This window comes from Coffea eugenioides, chromosome 9, assembly GCF_003713205.1.
Source record: "Coffea eugenioides isolate CCC68of chromosome 9, Ceug_1.0, whole genome shotgun sequence".
NCBI classification, from domain to species: domain Eukaryota; kingdom Viridiplantae; phylum Streptophyta; class Magnoliopsida; order Gentianales; family Rubiaceae; genus Coffea; species Coffea eugenioides.
The window spans coordinates 9,362,157-9,373,510 of NC_040043.1; the positions used below are offsets into that span (position 1 = coordinate 9,362,157).

Genomic DNA, 11,354 nt, shown 5'->3' on the forward strand with positions numbered 1-11,354 from the left:
TTGCGCTTGCGGACATAGACAAGAAATTCAAATATGTTGGCTGGAAAAAAAGGACATGCACTTTACTTGTACAAGATTGTGAGAATGCACAATTCTTGAATCCCTGAAAAATGAATACGTAGTAACTGACTAATAGAGAGATCCACTTTACTCACCATTGTACTTCAAATGGCAAACAACAACAGAAGGCTGCAGATAAGTAATTATTAAAAGTAATTTTATGAAAATTTGGGGAATTTTTTGAAATTGTATGCTTATATTTTAAATTGTGGTAACTGTATGTTTATAGTTTAAATTGTTCCAATATGCCTAAACTCGGTTCCAATTGGAGTAAAAAATTTCAATAAAACTCCTAAATTATTTACTTTTCCTTGATACCAAACTTTTCTAACCAAATGCATCATTCGTTCAAATAGGAATGATACACATGGGATGCCAAATAGGAATGATCCCAAAGTGCCAAGCATTTGTCCTATAGTACTGCAAATGGAACATGGGATGAGCAGCTTGCTGTCCTCGGTAAAAGTTAGAATGTATCCTAATATTATATTAAGAAATTGGACAAGTACTTTGTCCATAGCAACAGATTTTCCTACTATGTAATCTCATATAAGATTTTCGTTATGGCTACTAGCGTGTGTGGGGACGGCTCTTTGTGATATGAAGGGACTTCACGTACTCTCTTCACTATTGACATCCACATGAGTCTTGCTTTCTCACATGTATTTTTGCAGAATCAACATATTCGTGGAGGCAATCGTTGGACAGGCGAACTGACAAGCGTTCAAATAATTTTCGCCACAGTTAGACGTACCAGCGAATGCTTTTATAAGCTTTCACTGGCAATATAAACCAATCGCTCCTACCCTCACCCTCAAAATTTCTTAAGAATCGCTCCCCATAGCCTATAACCTGCTGTTACTTTTTCACGCATTTTATATAGTACTTCGTATTCCGTGCTTAACTTCAACATGTATAGAGATGCAACTAGTTCATCCTCAGATGAAGACGATCTTCTATTTGCAGCCGATGCAGCCCTATTGTTCGGTCTAGATGCTGAACCAATCAGAGGTCCTATCCAGAAGGTTCCATGCAGAACATCAGCTTTATCTGGCAGACAATGGTTTGAAGAACTGATGTCAGGGCACTACACCCGAATTATGGATGCAACGAGGTTAAGCGTAGATTCATTTATGAGATTGTGCAACATATTGGCCGATTGTGGATTTGTTCCCCAGCATCATCAAAAAAGGGTGACGATAGAGGAGGCACTTGCGATGACTTTAGTTATGATGAGTCACAATATGCGGATGCGCATGATTGTGGACCGATTCAACCACTCGCTGGAGATAGTGCATCGGAATATTCATGAAGTTATCAAGGGTCTATGTACATTTGCGCAATTCATCATCACTCCAAGGCGCCAGGATGAAGTCCATCCAAAAATTTTCAATGCTACCAGATTTTATCTATGGTTTGAGGTATGCTTGGCTAAAGCTTGACGTGGATGCATGGTGCATGGAATTTATGCCCCAAAGTAGTTCATTTTACATCCCTATATAACCATATTTGTTATAGCTCAAAATCCACTGGCCAAGCATTACTCAAATTATTATTCCCATGATGTCCAGTCAGATGTTAAAAAGCTTAAATTAAGACCCCTCATGTGCTACAAGTATAAAATTAGTGTACTACCTACAGGATGTTTTTGACAACTATTACTGGTCCAACGATTAATGAACTATTTTAGCAAAGTCACATGATTCACCTTATACATTTCATCATCATATTTGTTCACATGGCAGTAGTACAAGGTTGAAGAAGTTTGTGAATAGAATCTCTTCACTTTTACTCTTTCTAAATTTTTTAAGCATATTTTGTTTGTTGGAAAAAACTAATAATATTAATTTTGTGAGTAATTGCTGTAATTCATTAAATTCGAAATAATGAAGAGAATTTTTTGTTTTTTATAAAGGACGCAGTTAGGACCATTGACGGGACACATATACCCGCTTCTGTCCCGAGTAGACGACAGGTGGCATACACAAATAGATATGGAGTGCAGTCAGTTGTATGTGATCATGATATGAGGTTTGTATACGTGTATGCAGGTTGGGAGGGAAGTGCCCATGATGCTCGTATTTTGGATGGGGCTCTAACGGGCCCAAATCATTTCCCAATGCCCCTCCGGGTATGCGAGTTACACCATTGTTCTTTCTATTTAGCATTAATTTCACATTACTAATTGCGCATTTTTGAAAATACGTTTGGTATAGGCAAATACTACTTGGCTGATTCCGTGTATCGAAATTTACCCAATTTCTTACCACCCTATAAAGGACGCCAAGCGGATGTTAGTGGTCGTAGAAGGGGGAGATTTGCCACCGCCAAAAAACTTTTTAATTACAAACATTCTATTCTATGCAATGTCATAGAGCGAACATTTGGGGTCCTTAAGAGGAGATTTGCTATCTTGCGGGGCGCCATACCCCACTATATGATGACTGCTCAGATAAACGTTGTTATTGTCTGTTGTGCTGTACATAATTTCATTAGAGATCAACAGCCGAATGACTATTATTTCGCCAACCCCGATATAGGAGATCCAGACACAAATGGTGCAATTCCTCCCTATCCGGAGATACATCCATTACATTCCCCTCCCGAAGTGATTAACCAATGGATTGGCATGAGAGATGCAATGGCCAATCATATGTTCAGTACCTATAGAAATACACGCCATCGTTAATTCAGATATAGGTGAATTTATATTAATCTTTTGTTTAAATGCTAAGTTAAATAAAAAAAACCCCTTTTTAGTAGTACCGATTTACGTTAATTATGGGAAAGGGGTATGTCTTGCCTAAGTAGGGTGCATATTTAATATCGTTTGATTCTCATTTCCCTTCCGTTTGAGTTGTTTTACACCTGCTTATATAGCTGTCTTCAACCTCTTGTAAGCACTACGGTAGGTATGGCTTCAAACCTGTATTTTTATCACGCGAACCGAGACACCAGCCAAAAAACATGTGCATGCTTGTTTAATTAACCACCATGTTATTTTATTATATGTTCCATGTTCAGTGCGCAAATCAGAATTTCAAATCAGACACCTAACTAATTTTCAAACTGAAGGGTTCCATCGTTTGACCAGGTAAGCAAATTAGGGCATGGAATACTTCAAGGAAAATGGGTCCCGTATGTCTCCATAGAATTTACCATCCGACACTTACTCCTTTCTGCCAACTTCTTCCATCTTAAATGCACGTCATTTCACTACAATAAATGGGTCCCTTATGTTCCAATAAACTTAATCATGCAAGTCAAAAATCTAAGGTAAATTATGAAAATTTGGCCAATCCAAACGTATCCAATGATTTTATCCTTTATTGTTTGTTATTTATCTCTAGTTATTGCTGCTTGTAGAAAATAGTAATTTGGTTAGTGGCAGCATATGATGTACCAAATAATGTAATGATTTTAGTTTATGAAAAAATTTCAAATTTTGTCATGGTTTGTATTCCTTAATGAAAGAAGATAATAACTATACAACCTGTTTACTCATGAACCCTTACTAATTTGGATAGTCATAATATGATAACCACAATCCAATATATGGCATCATAAAAAAGAACAATAATGCTAATAATGTCATTACAAATAACTAACAACGATCCCAATAATGTTCAAGGATTAAAAAGTTGCATCACTTACAAAACATGTTAATCCATTACAACTTGTTTACATCGACACAAGTCCTAAAAATAACATCCTAAATTCCTGATCCTAATGTTTCTTAGATCTTTTGGATCGAGAATTGGGGTTGTTATCACTAACTGCAGCAGTGCTGCTTTGCTGAGATACTTGATGCACTGATGCTTCTCTGGTTGGGGCTGAAGTGGTAACTATTGTTGCCCCTCGCTAGTTATTGCTTGCTGGAGCCTGCAACCAAATACAAAATTTACTGCTAGAATAATTATCAAGAGTACATAGTGCTGAAAAATTTATGCACTTAAATGTACCTTGTACAACTTTGATTTGGGATGAGGAGGTTCTTTACAAGTTCTCTATTATGGCCAGCTTTTAAACATCTCTTATAGTATATTGTCAACCCCTTTTTGGAAGCTCTTAGTGGATCTCTCGGTTCATCAGGACCTCTTCTCCTAAGTTTTTTAGGTCTCCCAGGTTGTTTCTTCACAAATGGTAGATTTAACAGCTGTATTCCACTATCAATCCAGTGATCTTTGGATGGAACAGCTCCAATGCTATAAGCATATGCCCTCAAGTATGCCTTTTTACTATAGCACTCATCGACATAGTTTTCAACCTTCATCCGCATGCTTTGAATGGCAAAAATAGCATGCACACATGGAATTCCAGTCAATTGGAATGCATCACATGAATAGCTTCTACGTTGTAAATTCACAACAGAGGTTCTGTTGAAACCATCAACCTCAAATGAGTCAATACCATCAAATACAGCAATACAATGCCTGCTCTTCTCTACACTTTGGCTAGCTTCTCAACAATGTTTGGATAGAATTTGCCTCCATATTTCTCCATGCCTTGTTTCTTCAATGTCAATCGTTGCATTAACTTTCTTCTGAAAAATTCAAGAAGAGTCATAATTGGCTCGTCTCTTGCTTTCAAAATGCAGTTGTTGAAACTCTCATTTAGGTTGTTGACTAAAATATCAGCCTTAGCAGCTATTCCATAATATGCTCTAGACCACAAGTGATATGACAGCCTTTTTAACCAAGAAGCAACAGTAAGGTCCTCTCCATTTTGTGGCTGAGATATCTCCAAAGCATTCAATGCTCTCTTGAAATCATCAACATTAGTTGCTGATGTAGTAACCCAAAACAATTCCCTCAGTTCACTGTTTTTGAACTTTGCCTTAAAATTCTCAAACAGATGCTTATGGCAAAATCTGTGTTCTGCACCAGGAAATAACTCCTCTATAGCATGTACTAGGCCTTTTTGCCTGTCAAAATGAAGGTATAAGGCACTACATTGCCCCTTCCAATATGAGAAATCAGCTCCTTCAAAAATCAAGTCCAACTATTATAGTTTTCTGCTTCAACAATGGCAATGGCTGTAGGAAACATATTGTCATTTCCATTCTTTCCAAGTGCTGCTAACAGCTGACCTCCAAAGGGACTCTTCAAAAAGCAACCATCTAGGCCAATGATTGGTTTACAACTTGCAAGAAAGCCCTTTTTAAGAGCACCCAAGTCATAGAACAGTCTTTGAAATGTTGCCCTTTGTTCAATAGACCTCCTGTTTATTTGTATAGCTATATAACTGTCTGAATTTGACTGTCTAACTGTAGCAGCATAATCCCACAGCCTTTCATATTGCTCCATATCACAACCTTTGATTGTCTCCCTTGCCTTTCTCTTAGTCCTATATGCTTTTTTGCTACTTATATTAACCATGAATCTTCTTCTGGCATCATTAATATAAGGGCAAATTATCCAATTGGCCCTTTAATTCTTTGTCTAGGTAAAATTAAGCCCCTCATCTATTTTTTGCTGACTTTAAGCCCTTGAACTTGTAAAAGTGAAAAATCGTGGCCCTTTTAGCCAGTTTCTCCGATTTTGTAACCGGAGAACCAATTCACACGAATGCAAGTGTGATTCTTCAAAGGGCATTTTTGTCCGCATATTCTAAACAAAAAGGGCACAACTCCTTCACATTCCCTCTATTTTCCTAACCCAACCCAACTGCTAGTCGAAACTTCACAGCAACAGCCTTACCCATTTTCATCTTCTCTTGAGGATCTTTGCGGAGGTAGAAAAGCAAGAGAATTAATTCCTACTTGTCAGGTTTGGGTATCAACGACATTGAAGCAACAATGGAGGGGTGGCAAATCAGGCCAAAAAATGAATACTTTGATCCTGTCCTCGCTTATGGTATGTATATTCGTTCGAACCTTTAAATGTGAAATAGGTAGCATATTTAGTGGTCGGATGGGTGAAGAGAGTAAAATTTTGGTGGTGGGGGTTACTAAAAGTGACGTGCCAGTGGTCCTAGATGTGGGGGTATGGTGGTAGGCACCTAAGTTTGTTGTTTAGTTATTCAAAAGTGTAGGGATTTACGAATAATTAGCATTTCATTAAAAGTTAGAACTTTTTTATTGTTTAATTTCGATTTAAGCATTACATTAGGGTTACTTTTTTAAAAAGCATGTGAAAAAGAAATTAAAATTTTAATTAATTATATTTGAATTTGAATAGTATATTTATCTGCATTTGTTGTAGCCCAACTTGTATTGAAACAATATATTCATATTGATATGCAGATCCAAAATGTGAAATATTTAGCATAAGATTACACCATGGGGAAAAATAAATTAGAAAAATTATGTCAGTTATAAGAATGGAGAAGTGGCCTACATAGATATGTGTGATGCTGAACGTATGTCAATCCATGAGTTGAATAAAATGGTTGGAAAAGTTGGTCATCGTAATGCAGCCATTTTGTACTATTACCTTGAACCAGTTGCAGACATGAGGACTGGTTTGAGAGAATTGTCTACTGATACCCATGTTAGGACATTCTGTGACTGGGCATATAAATTCAAGGTGATGGAAGTGTATTGCCATCATCTGACAGATCAAGAAATTGAAGAACTGAAAAATGCTGTAATAATAGAGTCACCAGACAAGGGGAAAAAGAAAACTGGAGTTGTCATAGAGGAAGTAGATGAGGAAGAATGCATAACTAGATATGTAGGTACTGAGAAGAGTAGTAGAAGGGATTGTATGGTTGGGAATGTAGGGGGTAAAAAAATAGCAAAAAATAGTCAAAGGGATAGTAATGTTAGGCCAGCAGAAGGTATAGATACGGTTGAAAAGGTAGGAGGTGAAAAAATAGCAAAAAGCACTCATGCAGCTAGTAATGTTGGGACCGAAGAGGGTGAACATGAAGCTGACTATGGTGGGAGAAATTTCTAATTTTGTGATGAATTTTAAAAAAATTCTACAAAAGGGGTGATTTTGATTGGGTATTCCGTAGGGGGGGTCTTCGCATTTTGCGAATGCGAGCTCTGCTGAGCTCGCATTCGCAAAATGCGAGCTCTGCTTATTGAGCTCGCATTCCACGAATGCGAGCTCAATAGAGCTCACCCTGATATTTTTTTTTTTTGGGCTCTCATTAAATTTTTTCCAGAAAATAGTAAGAGCTAAATAAAATTTTTCAAATAGCTCGCATTTGATAAATTTGACCTCCAAAAATTGTATTTAATTTTTTTGTTAGATTTCGCATTTATAAGTATGACTTTCAGAAAATTAAATTCAAACTTGCTAGAAAAAAAATTTAAAATGAAATTTACGAGCTCCCACCAAAATGTATCTTTTTCAGAAAATGTTGTTTGTTTTGTAGAATTTGCCTTTACTAAAATGCTGTCGGTAGTAAAATCTTATTTTAAAAGCTCTACTAAAATCTTATATTTCGGAGAAATGTTAAAGAAATGTTATTTAAAATCTGTAATTAGCAGAGGAATAAATTTTTTTATTTTAAAACTTGCACGTGCCTAAAGTCATCAAATATGTGTTCTAAAAAAAATCATATTTCTTTTATATTAAAAAAAATTGGTAATTGTACGGTTGAAAATACGTTATTTTATTATAATACATTTAAATGGTGGAAAAAGTACACATGCATAGTTCTTTCTATTTCATATATCAATGAAAAAATAGAATGAAATTGTTAACATGTAAGGTATTGACTATATTTTATGAATAAAATACTAACTTTTTTTCCTTTTTTATCAAATAAATTTTTTTTATCAAATTCTAATTTTCCTTTGTTATTAATGAATCGTATTTATTTGTTGACACCGACGAATTTTAGTTATAAGAATCTAATAGTTAATAGTCATTAATATCTGTTACAATTTCAACTGTAATTTTAGAAATTTCATAACGCAATGTTATTTAAAAAAATTATATAAGTTATTTTTATGAAGTGCATGTTATTTGTTTTCTTTGTTTTGCTGTTCGACAATTCCGAAATCTTTGTTTTGATGTTCGGCAGCTATGTTTCGATATTGCGTTCTGCTTCTCCCACTCATTTTTGTCTTTTTTTTTCGAAATGGGTCTTGGCGGTATGTAGTGCGAGAATGCGAGCTCAATGCGAGCTCAATGTGAGCTCGCATTCCGGGAATGCGAGCTCAGTGAGCTCGCATTTTCAGAATGCGAGCTCAATGAGCTCGCATTTCCAGAATGCGAAGACCCTCTTTTGTGGAAACAAACCCAAGAACCGCCCTCGTTGTAGAATTTTTTTTTTTTCATCATAAACTGAGAATTCACCCACTATGGTGGTGGTGAACACGAAGGTGAACATGAAGCAGAGGGTGAACATGAAGCTGACTATGGTGGTGAACAACAAGGTGAACATGAAACAGAGGGTAAAGACATAGATGATGAATCTGAATCACAAGTAGAGGAAGAAAATGGTAGATTTAGTAGCGCCAATGACTATGGTGGTGAAGAGATTATGCTGGACATTTTGAATTCGAATGCTGATGGCTGTGGTGAAACTTCACAGCAACAGCAGAGAGATGAAACAACTGACCAGACACAATGTTCAGAACAGGAGAATGTTTGTGGAAGGCAAACAGAAACTGACCTGGAAACACAACAGCAAGGTGCGAGAAAGAAACAAGTTAGGAGAAAGAGAACTAGATCAGCAGAACAAACTAGCCAGGGACCAGAGGATATCAAAGTTTGTAAAATCGGGATCCCACGTCGGATCGATTTTAGTTTCACAGAATCGGATCGTAGGATCGGATCGTAGGATCGTAAGATCCCACCAAAAACTCCTAAATTTACTAAATTAATGAATTTGAAATTCATATACCATTTTGTATATCCTAAAAGATATAAACCTGTTATAAAGAAGAGAATATAAACCTGTTATCTAACAAGTAATAAAGAAGAGAATATAAATCTGTTATCTGTCATGATTTCAAGTCTTAAAACCAAATGCTTCACAGTTTACATAATCATAATTTCAAATATAAAGTTACAAATACCTTCACAAATACTAAAAAGCCAAACATCCAAAAAGATTTTCAAGATCAAAATTAACTACTAGAATGTCATCTGTCAAGTTTAAACAAACATGAAAAAAAAAATAGCAACAATTCATCATTTTCAAGTATCATAATAATTTAGAAATACAATAATTTATAACCAATCATTTTCATCGTTTGAATCAAATTCATTATTCCCATAATCCACATTATCAAAATCATTATTTTCCCAATCATCTTCACCATACCAATTCTCTTGGAATTCATCTTCGGCATTATCTTCATCACCATCCAAATTAGTATCATCCAAATCATTAGTTCCCATTTGAACATCATTTTCGAAAACCATATCAAGATAATCATCATCTTGGCGGTCGAATTCAGTTGAAGGCCCATCATCCTCATCAATAACATGAATCTCTTTCATTTTATTAACTTGTCTTCGACGGACATGGGTTTCACGATCTTGATGATCATCTAAATAAACAAACAATAACAATGAAAGTTACCAAAAACCAGTCAGCTAGCAGGTAGTTTGATTCGAAAAAAATAAAGCCAAACCAGTGAGCTAGCAAAGGAGGCTACTTTACTTTCATCCCAAATTCCCTTATAATCAACAAAGTAATTGAACTTTCAGACATTCAAGAAGCCAAATAAACACTCAACTCAGAAAACTAATGCAGAAATATCAACTCTTCAGCTATAAAGAAATTCAGTCCTATTACCAATGGTTTTTGCAAGGCCAAGTGCCAATCCAATGAAAGCATAAGTGAAGGACATAACAGCAGCAGTAAAATCTGAACGGCCCCAAAGATTAGCATAAGCATATGCTACAATTTGACATACTCGCAACTACTATTGTGCCCTTTTATGTGATAACAATTTGATTTTTTTATTGCACTGCGGAAATTGTCAAAACAGAACCGAAAATCCAAAACCTTAAAAATAGTAGCTCTAGCAGTTAAGCGCAATTTTAAGCAAAAGCATTGAATCACAGAACCAACTTCATAATCAAATTCTTCCCGTTGTTTCTCAATTTTCTATGCAAATAAAGAGAAGGGTATCTCAGATTCTCAAGTTCTTGTTTGCACCTGCAGAAGCCCGAGAATTTTGTATAATTCCTTTCAACTCAATTCAATCAAAGGCAATATATGTTCAAATACAAGAAATCCAAATAAAAATCACAACTTCATCAATCACCACCTCCACCAAATATCAATTTTCAAGCAAGAAAATAACAGACTCACATGTGACTTTAATTGAAGTGCTGGTGCGGAGCTTCAGTGTGGTGGCAGCACGGAAACTGGAGGAAAATGGGTGCTGGATCTTGAAGCTTTGAAGCTTTAAATGGCCAAAATCCGGCGGCAACAGAGGATTTCGTGGCTTGATGCCTTGAAGCAACGGCCAACGGGTGCTGGAGCTTGAAGCTTGAAGCAATAGCTTGTTGGTCCTTGCCTCCTTGGTAGAAGCCGCAGGCTTGCAGCGATTTAGTCTTGTTGGTAGGCGTAAGAGTTGCAGCAATGGTGGTTTGATGGATAAATCTAGGGTTCTGGGCAGCGGTAGAGAAGAAAAGAAAAGTGCAGGCTGGAGAATGAAGAAAAGATTAAAAGAAACATTACAAAGGAAAGGAGACAAAGCCCAAAGGGCTGACCGATTGACCGACTGAGGAAAGGAGAAGAATTCGGTGCTTTCTTTGACTTTTTGGGCAAAAATTATTAAAACGTTGCAATTAAAGGCTCAATTCTTTGATAAATTATAACCCTACCCCAAATATTTTCATTTACTTGCAAAATGGAATATCATATTTCGCATATTAGCAAAATTTTGTAGGATCGTTGTAGGATCGTAGGATCGTACGATTCTGTACGATCCTACCGATCCTACGCGATCCTATGCTCGATTCATGTAATTTGCGATTCTAAGTGCGATCCGGATCGATTTTGCTTCTTTGGATCGTAGGATCGTACGATCCTACGATTCGGATCGCGATTTTGATAACCATGGAGGATATAGATTCACTCCAACAAGATTACATCCCTGATCACCTGAGCAGTGACAATGACTCATCAGATGATGAATTCAAAGGGAGATACAAGGACTTTGTCCTAGAGAAATTCCTCAGGGATCCCAAATTCGAGATTGGGATGAAGTTTGAGTCAAGAGCACAATTCAAATCTGCTGTGACTGAGTATGGGATTAGGATGGGTAAACCTGTTTGGACCAGTAAAAATGAGCCCACCAGGGTGAGGGCCAAGTGTAGGGAACCATGTAAATGGTTTGTATTTGCTTCAATAGAAAAGGCTTTGGCACAAAG

General features: G+C 36.5%; 3 protein-coding genes across 3 annotated transcripts; 1 reads left to right on the forward strand and 2 right to left on the reverse strand.

Annotated features, from left to right (window-relative positions):
- The first annotated feature begins 971 nt into the window (after positions 1-971).
- LOC113782154 lies at positions 972-2,749 on the forward strand. Its single transcript, XM_027328063.1, has 3 exons — positions 972-1,481; positions 1,976-2,111; positions 2,277-2,749. Exons 1-3 carry the CDS (start codon positions 972-974, stop codon positions 2,747-2,749), a joined length of 1,119 nt encoding a protein of 372 aa, XP_027183864.1.
- Positions 2,750-4,012: 1,263 nt separating this feature from the next.
- On the reverse strand, positions 4,013-5,438 carry LOC113782155. Its single transcript, XM_027328064.1, has 3 exons — positions 5,107-5,438; positions 4,508-4,984; positions 4,013-4,436 (listed from the first exon to the last, which is right to left on the reverse strand). Exons 1-3 carry the CDS (start codon positions 5,436-5,438, stop codon positions 4,013-4,015), a joined length of 1,233 nt encoding a protein of 410 aa, XP_027183865.1.
- A 3,720-nt stretch (positions 5,439-9,158) lies between these two features.
- On the reverse strand, positions 9,159-10,820 carry LOC113782156. The gene is made up of 3 exons (XM_027328066.1): positions 10,806-10,820; positions 10,288-10,624; positions 9,159-9,517 (listed from the first exon to the last, which is right to left on the reverse strand). The coding sequence occupies exons 1-3, from the start codon at positions 10,818-10,820 to the stop codon at positions 9,195-9,197; spliced, it is 675 nt and encodes a 224-aa protein (XP_027183867.1). The 3' UTR covers positions 9,159-9,194.
- Positions 10,821-11,354: the final 534 nt, after the last annotated feature.

Excerpts from the sequence above, each read along its gene's own strand:
- LOC113782154 (XM_027328063.1), top strand. The coding sequence starts at position 972 with ATGTATAGAGATGCAACTAGTTCATCCTCAGATGAAGACGATCTTCTA. Across the intron at positions 1,482-1,975 it reads GATTTTATCTATGGTTTGAG|GACGCAGTTAGGACCATTGA; the intron begins GTATGCTTGGCT and ends TTTTTTATAAAG. Across the intron at positions 2,112-2,276 it reads GTTTGTATACGTGTATGCAG|GCAAATACTACTTGGCTGAT; the intron begins GTTGGGAGGGAA and ends CGTTTGGTATAG.
- LOC113782155 (XM_027328064.1), bottom strand. The coding sequence starts at position 5,438 with ATGGTTAATATAAGTAGCAAAAAAGCATATAGGACTAAGAGAAAGGCA. Across the intron at positions 4,985-5,106 it reads AAGAATGGAAATGACAATAT|GCAAAAAGGCCTAGTACATG; the intron begins GTTTCCTACAGC and ends TCATTTTGACAG. Across the intron at positions 4,437-4,507 it reads GTTGAGAAGCTAGCCAAAGT|AACCTCTGTTGTGAATTTAC; the intron begins GTAGAGAAGAGC and ends TGGTTTCAACAG.
- LOC113782156 (XM_027328066.1), bottom strand. Across the intron at positions 9,518-10,287 it reads CACTTCAATTAAAGTCACAT|ATGATCATCAAGATCGTGAA; the intron begins GTGAGTCTGTTA and ends TTGTTTATTTAG.